At 42.5% G+C, this 22,501-nt stretch overlaps 1 protein-coding gene across 4 annotated transcripts in view; it reads right to left on the reverse strand.

Annotated features, from left to right (window-relative positions):
• NPNT (nephronectin) overlaps positions 1–19,719 on the reverse strand; it is a 77,166-nt gene extending 57,447 nt beyond the window's left edge. Inside the window, exons 1-3 of one of the 4 annotated variants that reach the window (XM_045018670.1) lie at positions 19,531–19,719; positions 17,081–17,181; positions 2,451–2,501 (exon numbers count right to left, since the gene is read on the reverse strand). In XM_045018670.1, coding sequence (XP_044874605.1) covers positions 2,451–2,501; positions 17,081–17,181; positions 19,531–19,604 — 226 coding nt within the window. In that variant the 5' untranslated portion in view covers positions 19,605–19,719. The remainder of the gene's footprint in view (positions 1–2,450; positions 2,502–17,080; positions 17,182–19,530) is intronic. The other 3 variants (XM_045018672.1, XM_045018671.1, XM_045018673.1) reach the window with 3 other exon arrangements.
• Between the last annotated feature and the right edge of the window lie 2,782 nt (positions 19,720–22,501).

The raw sequence follows: 22,501 nt of genomic DNA on the forward strand, positions 1-22,501 counted from the left end.
CACCTGCTCTCCGCCTCCTCAATTTAAATCTGAACTTCACCTCAAATCTTCAGAAGTCAAATGTTCAACTTGACCTTGAACTAACTTGTTTTCTACCTTTCCCAGATCACCTACATCAAAAAAACTGTCTTGACCATTCTTCTGCCAAAACTGCTCTGCTTTCAACTGCTCTTCCTAAGTAATATGAACTTTATATTACTCCTTTATGGTCCCCCTAAAATGCAATTTTTTTAAGTTCAATTTGTCCAAATGCAGCTGCTCACATATGCACCTGCCTGGAGACAGTAACACATCACTCAGTCTCAGATACCTGTATTGGATGCCTGTTCACTTCAGAATACAGAACAAAATCTCTCTCCTAATCTTCAAATCCTCCACATACTTCCCAATGCTTCCCCTGAATCTCCTTCTCCTGCCCATTCCCTGCGTTCCCCCAATGCCAGACTTCTACATTGAGGGAAACAAACGTATTCACATACAGGAACCTTGAAACAGGATCCCTGTTACGCTGTGACCAACTGACTATTCCCTCTGGTTAATGACTCCTTATCTCTCTCTAAAAACCACCAATGTCTTCTCCCTGAAGCCTGGAAACTATGCCCCCATCACCTTCCTAGCATATTTACAGGTACAAACAACATTACATTTTTTTTTTTTTACACACTCAATAAAACTTTAGCAATTTGCTTTATCCACATGAATTTTGACCTAGTTAATCTACCTTATAAAAATGGACCAGATCAGCTCTTACTTTTACTGCCCAAATGTATATAAAATAATGTCTAACCTACTATACAACAGATTGGATTATAAAAATGTCTTACCCAAGGAATACGTTTCCAATATACTATAACCATAACATACAGTACAGAATTACTCACTACAGAATAATGTTATTTTCTAAATAACAGAATTAGACGTACAAACATACAATTTCTAGGCAGTACCGGGATTACAATGGCACCAGTGGCGCCATGGAGCTGGGCCCATGCTCAGAAGAGACTCCGACTCCACTTGCACTGCACCCCGAGACCCCACCGGCTCTCCCCTGCCCACCACTTGCTCCACCCAGCCAGCCAAGGCCTCCTCTCCGCCCTCTGGCCCCACCCACTGGCTCCTTAATACATATTATATAAAATATTACATATATATGCATGCTTTTTCTAAAGACTCATTCAAAACATCTTTCAAAAACCATTTACACTTACCTATAGCATTCAGGAGGCACAATGTCAACATTAAAGTTAAGCATAAGGCTTTGGCTACACTTGCACTTCAGCGCTAAGTGTAGTCAAAGCGCCAGCGCTGGGAGAGCGCAGCGCTGTCCGTACTCCACCTCCCTGTGGGGAATAACGTACAGCGCTGGGAGCCGCGCTCCCAGTGCTGGGGCTTTGACCACATTGGCGCTTTGCAGCGCCGGAGAGGGTGTGTTTTCACACCCTGCTGCAGCGCTGCAAATTTGCAAGTGTAGCCAAGGCCTGAGTCTCTAATGTTAGATGCACAACTACTACATTTGTACAAGTAACTCAGGACTATTCAGTTTGCACATACACGTGGCAATTGCACATCAAGATTATATATGGCGAACAATGCGACTAGCTGTGGTAATAAACTCTTTGCTTGATTATAGCTATTTGCAGGGTCCTACAATGCACATGTAAATTCAGACCCCAATCCCTGTTCAGCAAAGCACTTAGGCGCATACTTAACTTTAAGCACATGCTAATGTCCCCACTGAAATCAATGGGACTTAAGCATGCGGTTGAAGTTAAGTATGTGTTTAAGTGTTTTCCTTAGAAACCAAGTGAAAATTTCCCCCCGAAAAAGTAATCATCTATTTATTTAATTTTGGGGCAAATTTTGCAGTTTACATGTTAAGTGGCTGTAGTCACTTCACAACAATATTTTATACAAGTGCTCTTCACCAACACAAATGTTTGTTTTGAAATATTTGTTACCTGAATTTTTCACAGATTCAATAATCACTGAATTTTAAATTCCTGATAAAGGCAGGTTAGCGTGAGTACCATCATGTTTGGTTGCACTAGAGAACTTGGATCTGATTTACACAAATTTAACACCCATTGGCTTCAGTGAAGTTACTCCTTATTCACAGTGATGTAGGTGAGAGCAGAATCAGGCCTCTTGAATTCATCTGGTTGTAAATGTGGCATTGAAAGTACATTAGATTTCCAGACAGGAAAAACATTGCTTGGACCTTGAACAAAAGCCCATGATTATTTAAATATTAAATTTACATCAGTCATTAGATTTGCAGTTAAAACAGTCATCTCTCTATAAATTTCCTCCCACCCCATCAAAATAAATAAATTTTAAAATTAATATCTATTAAAGTTTCTTTATACTTCTCATGTAAACTTCTGATTTTGAGACCATGCCACCAAGACATAGGCTTGCCAAAATTATTTCAAGAAATATGTTCAGCTAACCTTTGAGCTGGCACCTTATTCTGGCTATTCTCTGCCTTAAGACGTAGAAAGCTGCAAAACAAATGTCCAAAAAAAGAAATTCCAGCTTTTTTTTTTTTCCCCTGTAAGGAAGATGGACTTGGCTTGGGTTTTTATCAACTTGCTACATTCCTGGAGACTTACACACATTTAACAGTCAATGCTTCTCTGAAATAAAAAAAATTCTGGAACATATTTAAAAATGGAAACACCTTACTATTTTGTTCTGAAATGTAACAAATACATTATGTGATACAAAAGTGATTACAATTAATGATGTTATGCTATTCTTATTCAGTCAGTCAATGAGCTTGGTAAAGAATAATAGCCACTTCCCCCAGCTGTAAAAATTATCTTATTTCAGGGTTCAAGTTCAATGTTTTCAATAACAGAACATAAACACGGTTTTCTTAAAGAGACAGTATCCTGTCATTTAAATATACAAGCTCATATAGATTTTCCCATATAGCCAACATAAAGAGTTAGCATCTGGATACTAACTTTTCTGTAATTAAAAAAATGTGCACTTTATGTACCGGAACTGTTGTCACCAATAAAGATGCTGGCATATAAATTGCTGGTCATCTTTACAGTGTTTCAATTTTGATTGTCATCTAAATTAAAGCTAATACTTAGCAACCTTTTCTACTCTTACTAACATATGTAATCAAATAACCGAAAGCAAAATAAAATGCAAACACCAGATTTGTGTTTCCCAGTTCAAATAATTGCGAATAAAATGGACTGTCAGTTACGTTAAGTAGCACTGATTGGGACGTTATGTGATTTTACTATAAGAGCCTGAAACTTACAGTTCTTGGTTTTCTAGCATCACAGGATGTGATTCTGATTTCACTTACACTAGTTACATCAGTGTAGAACAGGGGAGAAAAAGAAGACTAAGTCCCTAAAGTTCTGTTCCAAAGCCCATTCAAGTCAGTGGAAGGATTTCCATCAACTTTGGAACAGGCCCTAAGTGTAACATTTAAGTGCTACAAGAGAAAAATCTAAATAGCCAAACCACATTACTGAAAAAAGCTAGATTAAAAAATTCTTGTATTTGAAGGGTGGAATGGGTGCAATCTGAGAGGAGGAGGATACTGTTTCTTTAACACCACTTAAAATATTTTCTGATATTTTAAAACAACATGCTTTTGAACTGAAAAATGTAACTGAATAAAAATAGCAAAACCACAGTATTTTTACATAGCAATGTTAAAGCAGTAGTGCAGTTCTGTATACAAATGTCTATTATTTTTTAGAATATTTGAAGATGCACAAAAAACTTCTGTTCCTTTACATAAAATAGATATGCAATATATTGATATATATCTATTTTATACATATGTGCAGTCTAGCGAATAATACTGGATTAAATTAGACCCCAATCCTGCAGTCATTGAAGTCAATGGCAAAAATCCTATTGATTTTAATGGGCCCTCTAGGAAACAGCCAATTTGTCTCAACCCAGTATTTCCAAGGCTCGTTAGTGACACAAAGCACGGTTTTGCTTTTAGTTGAGATAAGTGAATCTTAGACCATACAGAATTGCATTTCCATTTAAAGCATTGTTATGCCCAGAAAACAGGAATCCTAAACAATGAGGCCTATTCTCACATCAATGCATGAAGGGATTTATATGGGTAACTCCCATCAATGCTAATGAGAGCTACAAAAAACCTCCATGCAGGCATCAATGAGAGTATAAACCCTTGTGTTTGCAGTTCTCTTTAAAATGTTTATCAATATATTACACCATTTAGAAAAATATTTATTTTATCTCATAAAGACAGAGCAGCAGCAGCAGCAGCATCTACCATATAGTTTCTTCGCAGCTATTGTGAGAAGGCAGCATCATGCAAAATTTCCAGCAAAGCACTTGGTTACATCTGCATTTCTAGCACCCTCTGTGTATACTTGTGAAAGCCCCACTCCTTGGTATCAGTAATATAAAAGCTCTGCATTTTACTATGTTTGGCTAAAACTACCAAGCCACTTCTGCATGACTGAGGCTGGTTTGTGTAGTCTTATACAGTACTTTTACCAATGGGATGAATATTGAATTAATTCCTTTGACTGCCCTGCACCTATGCCATTAAAACAATCACAATTACTTCACTGGAAGATGGTAGGAAATTTGATCATTGGCCTATTTTTGTTAAGATCTCTTTATAAGATGCTCAGTTACCTTAATGGTGGAAGATGATTGATAGATGCTATTTTAAGTACACCTATCATTTAATTAAAGACTTCTCAGGACATCTCACAGAGACTTTGTTATTGCTAAGGAGAGTTCCATTGTTGGATGGCTGATGGGCATAAATTATGTCACTATTAAAAAAATAAAATCTACTCTAGGAATTTCGGTTAAACACTTCCTACTGATATGCCACTTCTACCTTTCTGTCCAATAGCATTATATATTTGAAGACAAATGGCCAAATCCTCAGGTGGTATAAATTGGTATCAGTTCATACCAGCTGAGGAGCTGACAGAATACCTACCAATTTATTTCAGCTGAGGATTTAGCCTTCATATTTGCACATATTTGAATGTAGGAAGAAGACTTCTTCTTACTACTGTCCCTAGCAAAGGAGTTGTCCAATCTGCATTCAAAATGAAACTTCAAATTGATTTTTATAGCTATTTTTTCAAAAGATTTACATTTTAGTTTCTACTTTATCTTAATAAAGTCTCTCATTCTCAAAACCTTATTTACTAAAATACATTTATATCTTGGCTGTTATACTTCAGCTACAATTTCAGACACTTTAAAATGGAAGACAAATGTTCTCTGGGCAATGCACAGCATGAATGTTTAGTGTAGCTTAACTTTGTAAAACTGGCATACAACTGAGCTGCAAATAGGCATGCGGGCAAGTCCAAAGCAGGTGCAGCTTACATAAGAAATATATGGACATACAGAAACAATCTTGTATGGCCATTGAAAGAACCACAGAAACATTTGTAATCTAAATAGAATCTTGGTTCTTGTTTAGCAACATAGAAGTGAATAATTCAATCAAATGGACCAATAAATCAAACAAAGAAACACTGTTCCGATGATGAACTCAGATTATTGCTTAGATAAAGTAATGGGGGAGTACCCTGAAACAAACCACACTGAATTGTTGGTAGGTACAGAACTGCCACACTCATGCTGAAAAAAATCAAAAGAGTTTCATGGGCCATATAATTTCATTTATAAGGCACTGCATTGAAACAATATCTTTTTCATCCTGTACCTGAGCTAGCTGTTATGCTAAACCCCAGAATAATCCTCTTCAGTATACAGTAACGTTGGATGCATTGTTTATACACGTCATCTAGCTGGTTAACATATTTCTCAGCATGGTTGAGCCAGATCCTCAGTTAGTGTAAATCAGCACAGCTTCACGGACTTCAGTGGAGCTTTGCTGATTTATACCAACATCTGGCCCAACAGAGACATTTGCAAGTTTAGGCCTGGATTGCCCTCTCATATAGAAATATCCAGGGGAGGCAACCCTGGTGAGAAGACAACTACTGTACCTTCATAGGATATTCTCTGAACCATTCCATCAGAGGAGGGCAGTTTCTCCCACCCGAGGACTGCCCTCAAGCTCTGTGGATATCCTAGAATATACAGAGGCAAGGGCTGGTCATAAAGAGGCTCATTACCAGCTCTGGGACTCTGCCCCATCAGACCACTGGCAGTGAAGCTCCATTGGAGATAGGCTGCCAGGATTCCCTTGAGCTGCTGTTGCCTCAGGAATCTCCATCTGCCCAGGAATTTCCCATCATAGATATGGAGGCTCAACAATTACAGCAGTCTGAGGCTGCATTAACTTTCCACTAGCTTTTCTGCTGGCGTGTGTGCGCGTGTGACACACAGAGTGAAGTGGGTGGGATGACGCATGCCCAAATCTTTCCTATCTTGGCTCATCCCATACCCAACTGCACATTCCAGACCCATGGAGGTGGCCTTGGGAATGGACAGCGTGTCCATCACAAAGCTGGTTACAAAACAGGAGTTTTCCACATAGAAGGTCCCCTTTGCACTACAACAACTGAGGGAACCATTGAACCCTAGCTGATTCATCAGTTAGTTATCTTAAGCTAATCAAGTGACAGGCTTGTCTTGTAACAGTTATTCATACATGCTTTTAAAGTGCATTCACTGCATGCAGGCACATATGTAAAAATGCATACAATTTATTTAGAAAAAAAAGTACCATGTAAACAAAATACTCTGGAGGAAGACAGGAAGTGAGGGGGAAAAAAAACCACACACATGAACGGGGCTTTAATTTTGTGCAGCACTTAGATACCACAGCAATAGGCATTATGTAAATTTCCACTGGTGTTCACAAACTGATTCTGGGAAAACAACAGAGGCATAATCCAAAATGCTTGGGAGCTCTTTCAATTATTTCAGGTGTTGTAGCATCCCTTAAAGAACGTGCCAGTTTTGGAAAGAGGATTTGGGAGTATCATTAGAATGTTCAGCATAGTGTTCTGAGAACCTGGGAGGCGCGAGACTGAGATATGAATATTGTGTTGGAGGCACTTGTTCCAAAGTTTTATAGCCTCGGTTGCACAGAGAGTGGGACTGAGCTCCCCCTTGTCTGTTTATGTAAAACAGACATTAGATGTTGTCTGTCATGACTCTGATCTTGTGGTTCTTGATGAGGGGAAGAAAATGGGGGCAGGCATTGCGGACATCTCGGAGCTCTAGGAGGTTTATATGAAGCATGGTTTCTGTAGAAGACCAGAGGCCATGAGTCGTGAGATGGTCCATGTGTGCTCCCCAGTTAGTGAGGGATGCATCTGTCATGATGATAATGGAGGGAGGATCCTAATGGTAGGGGACCCCAAAACACAGGTAGAAAGGAAGGGTCCACCATATGAGCAAATCTTTGACTTTTGAGGGCATAAGTCTGCTTAGTCTGTGCATGTTGGGTTTGTAGACTGGCTAGCCAGCCCTGTAAGCATCGAATGCACAGGCGTGCGTTCACGACAACGAATCTGCATGCGGCCATGTGGCCTAAAAGTTGTAGGCAGTGACCTGTGGGCTGCTCTGTACCCTCACAATGAGGTTGCTCAGTGTGTGAAATCTGTCCTTTAGAAGTGATGTGAGACCTGTGGTGGAATTGAGTTGGGCTTCTATGAAGTTTAGTTGCTGGGTAGGATGTAAAGTAGATGTGTTTATGTTTATTTGCAGGCCAAGGCTGTGGAAACAATTTATGGTTGTGTAGGTCACTCGAATAGCTTCCGACAATGTGAGAGACTTCAGGAGACAGTCATCCATATAAGAAAAAAAAAAAAAAAGATTCCTCAATCTCCCTGCTCCAACGTCGGAATGATTGTTGACAGTATAACCATCCTGAGTTTTTGTTTCTTGATTAACCAGTTTAATTGTTGAAGATCAAGACTAGGTCGCCATCCCCCCACTTTTCTTTTTGGTCAAGAAATAGCGGGAATAAAATCCCTTCCCTCAGCATTGAGTGGGTACCCACTCCACTGCTCCTAGTTGTAGAAGATGGTGCACCTCTTGACGGAGCAAGTGTTCGTGAGAGGGGTTCCTGAAGAGGGACGGGGAGAGGGAGTGGGGAGGTATGGCGAGGAAGGGAATGATATAGCCTGATGGGATGATTTCTAGGACCCATTTGCCATAGTGATAGCTTCCCAGTTGGTGAGGAATGGAAGCAGATGGTGTCCAAAAGGATGGATGGTTGCAGTAGGCGCTGGAGTGGGTGGGAGGTTTTCTATACCCTTGACCAAAGCTTCAGATCTGCTTGTTCGGTGGAGGGGGTTGAGACGCTGTGGATGGTGGGGAGGGGGCGTCATTGTTGAGTTCTTCGTTTTTGCTGCAAATAGTTTCTCGCCATCGAAAGGAAGATATTCAACAGCATTCTGTATCTCCCATGGGATGGAAGAGGAACCGAATCATGAGGCTCACCGCATGACAATGGCTGTGGTGGTGGATCTGGCAGCTGTGTCAGCAGCATCAAGGGCGGCATGAAGAACCGTATGGGATATCATCTGTCCCTCAGAGACCACAGCTTTAAATTATCACCGCTTGTCCTCAGGAATGTCATTAATAAATTCCATGAATTTAGTGTAGTTCCTGTGGTCATACTTTGCTAATAGAGCCACATAGTTCACCACCCTAAATTGTAAGGTGGAAATACTTACACTTTGCAGCCAAATAAGTCCATCCTCTTGCTATCCTTATCAGATGGGGTAGACCAGAAATATTGCTGTTTATTTTTCTGGTTGGCCTCCTCAACCACCAACGAATTGGGCAACGGGTGTGTAAAGAGAAACACGGAACCTTTGGAGGGGAAGTAATATTTGCGGTCCACTTTCCTGCAGGTTGGGGGTATAGTGGTCAGGGTCTGCCATACGGTTTTAGCTGGTTCCATGATGGCCCCGTTGATAGGCAATGCTATTTTGGAAGAGGTGGTGGGTTGTAAAATTTCGGTAAGCTTGTGTTGGTGTTCAGACACTTCCTCAAAAGTGATCTTGAGCTCACCGGCAACTCTTTTAAACAAGTCCTGGAACTGTGTGAAATCATCAGCTGTTGGTGGTGGCGGAGGCATAATAGCCTCCTTGGGCGAGAAAGATGAGTGTTTATTAGTTGGAGAGGTGTCAGGTGCAACGTCCTCTGCTAGCTGAGCTGTTGGTTCGTCTCGTAGCTTGGCATCATTGTTTGTGGTTGTGGTTTTTATCTTTGAGGATTTCAGCGCTTAATTCTGTTGGGAGGCAGACTGCTGGCCCGGGTCCGATGCAGGTCTGAGGTCAGTGTCCTTGCAGGTCCAGGCTTTAAGTTTACTATAGTGTACACATTTTTGGGGTACATGGGATTCCCCCAAACATCATACGCACTGAGAATGGCCATCAGAGATGGGGATGGCGTCTCTGCATATTATACATCTCTTGAGGCCTGGAGAACCAGGTATATTGGGAGTCTAACTCTGAGGTAAAGAATTTTTTTTTTCATAGGAGGTAAGTAATAACTAAAACTTATCTAAATAAGTAACAAGAACTAATTAACTACTAGAACTGTATCAAATAAAGGCTATGAAGAGTGAAACTAGTGAGACTGCTAAACTCTGTCTCTGGACAGGGATGGTAGAGAAGGAACTGAGGAGTCTGGGCCGTGCACGTGCTGTTCAAGCACTGACAGGGTGCAAGGCAGGCACCACCTGTGCATGGCCTGTATGAGAACTGCTGCGAAAATCTCCGATTGAAGGCACAGGGACACACCTTGACCTGGAGTGGAGCACCCACAGGGACAACTCTTGAAGGAGAAGAGATAAGTTTTGCAAAGACACAGGCCAGATCATCTCTCCCCCCTCATCCTCCCCTGTGGCTGGAAGCAGCTCCCATCCCTTCCCTCCCACATAGTGCTGAAATGCTGCTGCTGGCCACATTCTGGTGTGAACCCTGGCAGAAATCTGGGGTGGGGAGGGGAGGGGACCCTGCACGCGCCCTCTCCACCCCCAAGTGTTGCCTTGGGAAGACACGGTGCCAGGTACTGGGAGAGGTGGGTCTGTCCCAAGGACCCAGCCAGGCATGGAGGGCAGAGAGCGCCGGGCAGGGATGGGCAGATCGATCGGTCACCCCTCCCCATCTGGAGGGGGAGGGTCAGGTCGTGTGTCTATGCCAGCTTGATCTCTCATATTCACCACCACCACCTTGAAATGGATAGCTGGGGGTAGATTTGCAATTTAGCTTCCTGCACCAGAAAGACTCAATTTCATTTAGTTTAACCTCTCATCATGAGCTACAGACAGAATTTTCAAAAAGACTCAGCATCCATAATCAGCCAGATGTCCTCCACGTCCCACACAAGAGTTCGGCTCCCATTTAAGCACCAAAAGGAATTGCCAGTTTTTCAAAAGAGCTCAGTATGTTGGAAGTCATTTGGCCGTAAGTATCTCAATGGGAGCTGCTAGGCGCTGAGCTCTTTTCAAAATGTGGCCTCAAGTGTGGGCATGGAACACTGAGAAATCCATTTTTGAGCTCTTTTGAACAGCTACTTGAGAGTGAAGAAGTTGTAAATAATGGATTTGGAGTTTTATGTTTTAAAAAATATGGCAGAACAGAGAGAAGAGGGAAGGATTTTTGTCCCCATTTTAGTCTACAAAATATTTTAAAGGGAATCTGAAAAAATATATATTCTTACAGTCACTATGAATGACGTCATCCCTATTAAATTCCAAAATCCAAACAGAAAAAATATGAAAGATTTATGTAGTGGGGATTAGTATAGATGCGCTTGCTGCAACAGAACCGCCCCTTACAATATAATGCCACTCAAATAATGGCATCAGAACTGCAGCCAGTCAATTTTTCTGAGGCCTTGGCTACACTTGCGCGTTATAGTGCAATAAGGTCGCCAAGAGCGCTCTACCTCACTCCCCGTCCACACTGCGCTCTGATTGGCTCTGATTCGCCTCCGGAACTGTCCCACAATGCCTGGTCTAGCCACTCTGGTCATCACTTTTGAATTCTGCTGCCCTGGCCTCAAGTGACCAAGCATCAGACCCACCCTTTAAATTCCCTGGGAATTTTGAAAATCCCCTTCCCGTTTTCTCAACCAGGCGTGGAGTGCTCTCAGCACATCTTTCCAGGTGGCCATGCCTCCATGTGCCAGGTGATCCCCAGTATGGAGCAGTGGCAAGGTGCTGGACCTCATCAGTGTTTGGGGGGAGGAAGCTGTGCAGTCCCAGCTGCACTCTAGACGTAGGAATGATGATACCTTCAGGCACATATCAAGGGCCATGATGGACAGGGGCCATGACTGGGCTGAGGTGCAGTGTCGGGTTAAAGTGAAGGAGCTGTGGAATGCCTACCACAAAGCCCGCGAGGCAAACGGCTGCTCCGGTGCTGCCCCACAACCTGCAAATTCTACAAAGAGCTGGACGGGATACTTGGGGGCAATCCTGCCTCCACTGCAACGACCACCATGGACACATCCAAGCCCAGAACAGCAAGTGGGGGGGGGCGGGGGGAGGAGGAGGAGGAGGAGGAAAGCACGAGTGATGGCGCTGAGGTGGGGGGAGACACCCTGGAATCCCTAGATGCATGCAGCCAGGAGCTCTTCTTGAGCCAGGAGGAAGCAGCCAGTCGGGGTGTCTGGTGCTTGGGGAAGGACAAACAACAGAAGAGGTTCCTGGTAAGCAGCTCTCTTTTCAGGAAGGAAGTTTTTAGGTATGGGCTCTTTGGGCGAGGAGGGTAAGGGCTGCATGCGTGCCTAGATATGGAATAGCGCATTGATGTGGTCTATCACATTGCGGTAATCGGCATCCGCGATCTCTTCAAAAACTCTCAGCCAGAACGTGGGCAATGCACCCGCGCAGGGTTATTGGGAGAGCCAGCGTGGTTCTTGTCCCAGTCAGGCTAACATGTCCGTGCCACTGTGCCGTGAGGGGCAGGGGGACCATTGCTGGACACAGGCAAGCTGCGTATGGGCCAGGTGGAAGCCACATTGTAGGAGAAGACCCTCCCTTTACTTTATTAGTGCATAAAGCAAAATATACCTTAGCCCAGGAAAGCAACAAGCACTGAAAGTCAGTGTACCAAACACAGCCACTGCACTTAACTCCCATGCAGAGCACCAGACATTACTGGTGGTTTTCAGCCTCAAATTGCTCCCTCAAGGCATCCCTAATCCTTGCAGCCCCACGCTGGGCCCCTCTAATAGCCCTGCTCTCTGGCTGTGCAAATTCAGCCTCCTGCTGAACCTCCAAGGCCCATGCCTGAGTGAAGCTTTCACCCTTCCCTTCACAAATATTATGGAGGGTACAGCATGCGGATATAACCACGGGGATGCTGTCTTCGGCCAAGTCCAGCTTCCCATAAAGAGAGTGCCAGCGGCTCTTCAAATGGCCAAAAGCACACTCCACAGTCATTCGGCACCGGCTCAGCCTGTAGTTGAACCATTCCTGGATGCTGTCCAGGCTCCCTGTGTAAAGGTTCATGAGCCACAGCATTAAAGGGTAAGCAGGGTCTCCAAGGATCACAATAGGCATTTCGACTTCCCCTACGGTGATCCTCTGGTCTGGGAAAAAAGTCCCGGCTTGCATCTTCTTGAACAGGCCAGTGTTCTGAAAGATGCATGCGTCATGCACCCTTCTGGGCCAGCCTGCGTTAATGTCAAGGAAATGACCACGGTGATCCACAAGCGCCTGGAGAACCATGGAGAAATACCCCTTTCGGTTAACGTACTTGGAAGCTAGGTGATCTGGTGCCAGAATTGGAATATGCGTCCCATCTATTGCTCCTCCGCAGTTAGGGAAACCCATTTGTTCAAAGCCAGCCACAATGTCATGCACATTACCCGGTGTCACAGTTCTTCTGAGCAGGATGTGATTAATGGCCCTGAAAACTTGCATCAACACAATTCCAGCCATCGACTTTCCCACTCCAAACTGTCAGCGACCAATCGGTAGCTGTCTGGAGTTGCCAGTTTCCAGACTGCACCATCCACCCGCTTCTCCATGGGCAGGACAGCTCTAATCTCGTGTCCTTGCACCGCAGTGTGGGGGCGAGCTCAGCACACAGTCCCATGAATGTGGCTTTTCTTATCCGAAAGTTCTGCAGCCACTGATCGTCATCTCAGATTTGCAGGACGATGTGATCCCACCACTCAATGTTTGTTTCCCTAAGGTCAAAAGCGGCGTTCCACGGTGAAGAGCATGTCCATGAATGAGACAAGCAATTTTGTGTTGTATGCGTTACAAGACTCAATATCATCGGACTCCTCACTGTCACTTTGGATCTTATGCAGTAACTCGACTGCCAAACGAGACGCGCTAGCGAGACTCGTCAGCATGTTCTGCAGCAGTTCGGGCTCCATTCCCACAGACCGAAAGGGAAGACAAAGCGCGCTCTGCACATAAACCATTAAAAGATGGTGCCAAATGTGGACGGAAACACAGGGATTGCTGGGATGCGAAGCGATGCATCACGGGGCGTTGGGACAGGATCCAGAATGCCCCGCACCCCATGCCCCCTTCCCACAAGTCACAGCGCCAGAATGGGAAGAGGTGCTCTGTGGGATAGCTGCCCATAATGCACTGCTCCAAATGCTGCTTCCAGTGCCGCAAACGTGGCCACGCAGTGCGCTTGCAGCTGTCAGTGTGGACAGACTGGAGCGCTTTCCCTGGTGTGCTCTCCGAAGGCTGGTTTAACCCAAAGCACTCTACATCTGCAAGTGTAGCCATGGCCTGAGCTTTTAACATCATTCAAAAACAGAATCAGTAGTAAAAGGGGAAGGATGTACCATCCAGTACTGAAAGCAATAAGTAGCATCATGTGAACAGACAGCAAAGAGAGACCATGACATCAGAAAGGATGGGTTTAGCTATGCAACTGTTTTCTTTGTACTACATCTGTAAATATTGAAAACTGGTGGTCTGTAGGAACTGCTGCCATTTTGTCAAGCATAGTCGATGTGGCATGTTACAGAGACAATACTAACTATGTACTATCTTACGAACACTTAGCTTTTGTTCTTCCTCGTTTTGTTATTTCCCTTAATCTAAAATAAAATTCTAATACGAAATTTAGACTGGAATAATATGGTTACTTGTGTGTATGAGAAAAACCTAACTGTAACAATATAATCATTTTCCCCATAGTTCATGAAATGTACATGTAGGAAGCATCTGACTCCTTTTGTTTCTATGATTGAATTCTAAAAGCATTAGGATTAGATGCCTCCTTGTAATTAAATAAGTAACAATAATAATTTTGTAGCCTTGACATACTTTCCCATTATCCCTGTTGAAAGCAGTGATATCAGGAATAAATTACCAAATATTCCACAGAGTTTGAAACAGAAGATATGTGAAAAATGGGCTTTTGTTTGCTATTCTCAAAATTTCATAAATAGACTTGAAAGCATGCCCACAAAGTCACTTAGACATGTCAATTAAGAAATAAGTAAATGGAGGCCCATCGATAATTATTAACTTCCTTTTAAAAAAGGAAGTCCCTTGAACAGGGGTTGGCAACCTTTCAGAAGTGGTGTGCCGAGTCTTAATTTATTCACTCTAATTTAAGGTTTCGCGTGCCAGTAATACATTTTAATGTTTTTAGAATTCTATAATATATAAACTAAACTATTGTTGTATGTAAAGTAAATACAGTTTTTAAAATGTTTAAGAAGCTTCATTTAAAATTAAATTAAAATGCAGAGCCCCCCGGACCAGTGACTAGGACCCAGGCAGCGTGAGTGCCACTGAAAATCAGCTCACGTGCCGCCTTCAGCACACGTGCCATAGGTTGCCTACCCCTGCCCTTGAATAATTTCAGACTTGACTCTGTGCCTGAAACAAATCTAAGCAGTATGATTTTGAAATATATATAATGTCAGATTTTCAAGGACAATTTATGGGTTAACTAAAACCAGCTGCTGTGACTAAATAAGAAATATTATGAAAATATGATTTAGAGATGGCATACTCTTCTATTTTCTGTTAGAAAATTGTTAATTGTGTCTGAAACATATTCAGAACAGTACCATAATTCTGAAACATGGAACAGACACACTTAAAGAGAATACAGACCATAGGGAAAAGGGGGAGAAATCTTAAAAGTTTATGTGATGTCTTCCATGCTGCCAAGAGACAGAATGAGGGACTCTTTCACCCTCCCAGTTCATAGCTGCTAATTGCTTTATGACAGCAACGCTAACTTTCAAGACAGTATCACATTTTATTCCTAGAACTGTAGGGACATTTTCATGCCAACTGTACACAAAACTGAAAGAATTAAGCTCATCACTTTTTGCTATGGGGCAATAAAAATTCACTTTCCACTGTTAGTGATAATGGCACAAAATATGTAACTATGAGCCAGTCACTTCCTGAAACTATAATACTGGATGCACATCAAAGCAGAATTGGCAGCGGTGGGGACTTGAAGATCAAATATGAAATACGGATTGGTTTCAATCTGAATGTTACCACCGTGATAAGCTGAGTTCATTGTCACAACAAAAGTGAGAATTTAGCTGGGGAAGGGGAAATCAGGAGAACTAAATACTATTTAAATATAGTAAAACTCACTTATGCCTTGCTGCTTAAGAGTATTTGTAGTATGACACACATGCTCTCTGTTTGATTTTCATTTGTATATTTGTGTTATAAAAGATAGCCATAGATTCTATTACCTCTGAGTGCAATCCTTCCCTATACAAATGTTTATATCAGGTAAATGACTATTTCTCTTACAAACTGCAGTTCTAAAATCCAAAGGACTGATGATGCGGGCCCATCGGTGCTAAATAGAATTCCATGCTTGTTATATTCCAACAGCACTTTACATCTATTTTTAATTAGTCACCTTTTTATTATCCATTAAATGCTGTATTGTATTAACCTTCTCCCTTTATAAAGGGGTAACTATTATTGTTATTTACAGATTTGACCAAAACCTTTGCTTAGAGACTAGATTGGGATCTCCGCTGCCACTTTCTTTCACTTGCTGCTTTACTCTCACAGCACTGCAAAATGAGCAGTAATCAATGTTCACCTCTTAGCTCTGCTTGTATATTGTTTAGCAGAAATTCATCTAATTTTGCAAGCTTATGCCTCTGGATCAAAATGCAAACGTTTCCAAAGGTCTGATCCTGAAAATACCTATGGGAAACTACTCACAAGTTAAGTATATATTAAGTGTTTTCAGGATGAAAATCTATAAATGTAATTGAGATCTCCTTCTCCCACCCTGGAAAAAAATCAGCACTTTTGTATTGCTCAGGTTACCAGTGTAATGCTATTTTTAAAATTGATTTAATGAAGTCTTATTTATATGATTATCAATAGTTATAACAAGGATTATAACAATGCAAAAAAATTCAGATATGTCTCTATTAATATGTGATCTATTAAAAGGACACTGTCAGGTTGATTTAAACCCATAGATTGGGTTATAAAAGAAGGCTTTAACCTTACACCAATAAGGAACATTTCCAAGATGTTTTTGTTCAAATTCCAGCAATAGGTTGTTTGTTTTCCCTGGGATGTAAATATTTCCTCCCTGCAGTTTTTGCAAACCAAAATACTGCAGCCCTCTGTTAGGGCATGAGAGCCAGAAATTGAAATTGATGAGAAACAAAAAAGAAACCGACCAGTCTATTTTCATTGCCTAAACAAAATTTAATGCAAAAATATACCAACAGTATTAACCGCAAAAGAGTAAATTACGTTCAATATTTCCTTCAGCTTTAATTATCTATGGTGCTATTAACAACACAAATTGCTTCTTAAAATATGTTTTCTTAACCTGACCGTGTCCTTTAAATATGCCCCATTTATGTCATAAACCCTGCAATTACACCTCTCCCCGATATAACGCAACCCAATATAACACAAATTTGATATAACGCGGTAAAGCAGTGCTCCAGGGGGGCGGGGCTGCACACTCTGGCAGATCAAAGCAAGTTTGAGATAACATGGTTTCACCTGTAACGCGGTAAGATTTTTTGGCTCCTGAGGACAGCGTTATATCGAGGTAGAGGTGTATGTGTGTGTGTGTGAATATGTGAAAACTATTAATAGTTGTGTACAAGCCCCTTCTAAGTGGCTAAAAGCCCCAGCAGTGATGATACTCACGTTGGCATTGCCCCCATGACTGACGGGCCCAGCCCCAGCAGCAATCAACTCTACTTCCAAACCGACACAATCCCATAGAGGAGACTATTTGTCTGGGCCACCTGCACAAGATAGTTTAAAAACAAACAAACAAACAAAAAACACCCTTATCTACAATTCATAAATCCTTTTTAAAGAAAATCCATGCTACTTATTTTAAAATAAGTTCTGGTTAACATACCTGCTTTAATATTAGCATGTAGTATTTCTGTCCTAGTGTAGAACTTGGACAGTGGGGGGGGGGGGGGGAAGGGGGGTGTTAACCAAATAGACATTTTAAAACCAGAAATAGCAGCATCTAATATACTTTGTAACATGCTCACTGCTGCCACTCACAGGATGGTCATAAGCAATATTAGATATCTGAATTTTACAAAATGTATAAGTAACAAACTGTCATCAACAGAGTTTCAACTTTGATTTCACAAATCTGAACTAATGGCTAAGTTTGAAACCTGTCCTAGATATCAGTAATTAAGACAAGTTTCTGTCTTGCAAACAGGCAATAATGGAAAGAGGGGAGTTTAATTATTTTTTTTTTGCCTCATCCCTGTGAAATGAAATAGGTTACATTTGGAGTCTTAAACATTCAGAAAGCAATGCCATAAAATTAGTACATTTTAATAACAATGTAAAACAAAGCAAGAAAAAATACTATTTGAACTAATTATAAAAATAAATATTTGGTATGTGCATGTTAATTGATTTCCATGTATAGTAAAGCATAATTAATGTTTTCATTTGAAAACCTATTCAGTCTTTCATTATACATGAACTACTCCCTGATTTGTGTTTAAATATTTCACCATATTTGACACAGTTTAACCATACTGATTACACACATTCCTTCACCTCAACACTCATTTTCACATTTCATTTATCTAGATTCAGGTTTAAACTTGAGTTGCAATTTTTTTTCAGTACAGTACATTGTTTAAATGCCTCTTGGCACTACTTTTGGTTTGTATGTTATAGGAAGCTTTTTTTTTTTTTTTTTAAATCTTGCAGTATATGTCCATAAGCACTTGATGATGTAACAAAAAATATATACAAGAACAACACTTAATTTATAGGCACATATACATACAAAATGTGTGTGTACACACACACTTTGTATAAATAAAATTTGTATAATTTAGATGCCATGAAAGACAGGCTACCAAGCCTCATACCACTTTAAATTGCTTTATGCCAGGTGATGTGCAAGAGGGTGCCTTACTTCTCACTAGCCTCAGCTAGTTCACAGCTGTCAGTCTTGAGAAGTAAGAAACCAATTCAGTCTTCCCAGTTAATTCATTTCAAGACCACAGTAAAGTTTATGACAGCCAGGTGTGCTTTTTTTTTTTGGCTTGGAGAGTGGTGAAGAAGAGAGAATGTAGAGAGGGTTCCACTGGAGGCTAAAACCTCAAGGCTTCACTTGTTTTTGACCCTAGTTTGAACTCCACTCTCCAAAAGAGAGAATGCTTTGCATCAGTCAGACCTTCTACATACATTTTTAATGATCCTCTAAAGGATCAAATCATCCAGGACTTGTTGTGATAAATTATACATAGATAATACACAGGTTGGAATTTTCAGCTGTACTGATAGCCTGTAGGAGTATCAGCTGCATAATAAAGTTAAAAGAACTCTGGAGTTGTTCAAACCTGTCATAGCATGCATCTCTCTTCACAGCTGAGATGTTCATGTAAGACACTAATATTATATGTATAGCTTTCCAGTATTATTTTAACACTAATATATATGAGTGCAAAAGGGCAGGAGAGACTCACAAAAGCTAAATCTGGGGTGGCCACACAATTTTTTAGTGGTAGAAAGAAAAAAAAGATGTAAATCTCATCCCTCCACCACACACGTAAAAAGAGTTTATTCAGTTCTTCACTTTTGTCTATCATAGACTTCTCTTTAGAAGAAATAAAATCCTGCCATTAGGTAAGTCAAGGTTTCAAAAGAGGACAATCAATTGCGGCTGTTCAGTCATTTGCTAAACTGAAGGTACAAACAATGCGACTAACTTGTTTATGACCTGACACTCGGTGTTGGGACGCTAAGAAAAAGAACTAAGGCAAACTCACCACGAGGGGAAAAAATAGGTTTGGATCTCTCCACTGAAAACTTCTGACTCTGCAAAGTGCTCAGGACTGGCTGTGCCAGAAAGGGTCGGAGAGCTGAACGGCTAGTCTCTTGGGCTTCACAGGTGTCTCGATCAGCTCCACTACACAACTCACATCCCCGCAGTTCAAGTGCCTGCAAGCTGTCAGCTTTGTACCCTTCTCTCTCCCCCACGAGCCTGAGCGCAGGGGGTGCAGGTGCTTTTCGTTACATTTTGTTATAACCCGAACCTCCAGGGCCATCTCCCCCCAGACCTGCCTCCCCCGGGAGCCCTGGCCAGAGGGTCTCTCGCGCCTTACCTTCCGTCAAACTCCGCCGCAGCCTCCAGGGGAAGCCAGGCCACCGCGAGGAACCTCAGGAAGAATAAATCCATGTTTGGAGGCGGGGGCACGAGCGTCTCGGGGCTGCTGCTCGGGCGGCGGCGTGGGGAGGGATGCAGGGCAGCACAGCTGCTCGCCGCTCCTCGCTCAGGCACTCGCAGCGCCGCCCTCCGCCCCGCCGCGCTGAAAGCTGAACGGCGGGGGCCCCCCGGCTGCTGCTGCTGCTAATCCCGGCTGCTGTGGGAGCCGCCCGGCCGCGGCAGCAGGTCTCCGGCAGCCGCGAGCCCCTCGCGCTCCCTCGCGGCGTGCAGGGGCCGGGCAGCGCCGCCCGCAGCCGGCAGGGGCGCAGGCGGGCGCGCCGGGGAAGCGGAGCGAAGCGGCGTGTAGCCGAAACCCCGAGCTCCAGCGAGCCCCTGCGCTCAGCCCTGCTCGGGGAATGGCTGAGAGAGAGAGAGGGAGGCACTCTCCCGCCTGCCGCCTCCGGGGCCAGCCCTGTGCACACGGGGCCAAGCACGCTGCCGGTGCGCCATGCCTAGCAGCCCGGGGCAAAGAGCTGCTGTACAAATACCCCCTTACCCAACGGCGCTACCCAAACACCTGCGCCTGGAGGTTTTCGTTCAACTTCCCGCCAGGGGCTGCAGCAGCCCCCGGGACAGCCCAGAATTGGAGGGGCTTAAAGCCACGGCCGCCCGCCCCCACCCCTTCCACTTTCCATGGGTTTTGCCCGTCCACCTAGAAGTGCCTCAGAGAATCTCAGCCCCTGCAATTTAGGCAGGATGAAAGAATTTAAAAAATGATAAAGAGGCTTGATTTTTGCAAGGTGCTCAGCAAGTACTGAGTGCCCTCGGCACCTTGCTGGATCAATAAATTGTACCGCAGCCCAAGCCTTGTTTAGTTTACTGGTGGGAGAAGTTGCATTGATTTCCAGAGGGTTATTCATGTTCCGGGCCTGGTGGTGGAAAGTTCCATTGTGCCAGAGGCGCAGTTTTCAATCACAAGCCTCAGGCCAGGATTTTGGTTGATGGTGTTGCTATCCTGGGCTCAAAACACCGACCTCCTTGAAGATAATGAATTATCTTGAATTTTGACTCAATAGTCTAAGGGAAGCCAGTGTAGAGAACAGAGGACTGGTTTGATGTGTTCACAGTAGCCAGTACTGTTGTACCAGCTGGAATTTTCTAAGGGCTTTGCATCTGGGTATAATGCAGTCCTTTTATCCAGGCCAGAGAGATGGCAAAGCTGTGTACAACTGAGGTCACTAGTAATAGTTTAAAAAATGCAAACTGTAATTGTAAAATATTAATTATGAAACACATTCCACGGTGCCAAGTGCTGGTTACGGTACATTTCAGTCTTTCCAAATACTGAGCAAAAAGATATTAATGAACCATTTCTTTTTAATGGCTCCTGCAGACACCTGTTTATTTACGTTGGTAGAAAGCATACACTTGTAAGTACACAGACTGATGTTTGGCACAGTGTAGTTAAGATTACACAAGTATGTATTCTGTATACAGTTAAGTACAGTAGTTGACACTAATAATACAGTGAAGTGTTAAACAATTGATGTTATTATGAGTAATGCATGTAGTTGTTATTAGACGTTGGGTCAATTAAGAGACCTATGTAAACAATGGAGACTATGGGTCCTTTCAGATGGAATTTGTACCATTTTTCATTTGTGCATATGGGACTTGTTCCCATTGAAGTTAATGGCAAAACTCTCATTTACTTCAGTGGGAGCAGGATTGGACCCATGATCCCTCCATATTACTATGATGGGCACAGTTAAAGTACTTGGATAAAAATTTTTCTTAAATACAAGTTAATATGAGGTCACAAATATTGTTTTCTAAGAGATCCCTTTATGGACCTAACCATTCACAGGGGGAAAAGTAATTTATGGAAGATTTCCTGTAAATAGGTTGGGTGTGTTTACTGTAGTATTAACAAGGAAGAGCTGTAAACATTCAAGTGGACAGATACATAATAGTATTAATTATCTGTGACAGTACAAAATGGGGGTCAAATTTACCTCCACTGGTACTAGAAGCTGCAAATTACACCACACAGCCACCTCCCATGGACACCAGGAGGGATTTAGCTTTGGGATCCAGAGAAATCCTGCTGGTGGGATGTGCTGAATCAGCCCCTAGCAGTAACTTCTATCCAGCTTCCTTAGAGTGTTTTACAAACATTAATGAATTAAGCCTAATACCCAGGTGATTATGGTACTACTGTATCAGGGGGTAGTCATGTTAGTCTGTATCCACAAAAATAACAAGGAGTCTGGTGGCACCTTAAAGACTAACAGATTTATTTGGGGGGAAGAAGTGAGGTTTTTTACCCACGAAAGCTTATGCCCAAATAAATCTGTTAGTCTTTAAGGGGCCACTGGACTCCTTGTTTTTTTTAAGGTGCTATTATTATTCTCCCCCAGTGTATGTAAAGACAAATTGAGGCACAGAGAGATTAAATGACTTGCTCCCAAAATCACATAAGAAGTTTGCCACAGAGCTGGGAACACAACCTACATCTCATGCCTTCCAACTCCATACTTTAATCACAAATCCATCCTTCCTCCCCATATGCAATTGAACCCTATCCAGTTGACACAAAATGACCACAGATGCCAGAGTACCCCAAACACTGAATCACACTCAGGCATATGTGTAAAATTTATTTCATTTTCATTTCTAGGCAATGATGTGAATATTTTCTGAATTGTTCTTACTGTAATACTTGTGACATACATGGATCCCTATGAAGTTGAGCAGAGGCAAAGAATCAAAGTCCAGGTTGTCTGTATAATTGTCCCGCTATTTCCATGTGCCTGTTAGTTTCAGTTCCACAGTTTTGCTTCACAACTAAACTAATAGTTATATATATTAATTTTATATATAAGTAACTATTACCCCACCCACATGACTATCAGACATGACAGCACCAA

Source organism: Mauremys mutica, chromosome 5 (assembly GCF_020497125.1).
Source record: "Mauremys mutica isolate MM-2020 ecotype Southern chromosome 5, ASM2049712v1, whole genome shotgun sequence".
NCBI lineage: Eukaryota > Metazoa > Chordata > Testudines > Geoemydidae > Mauremys > Mauremys mutica.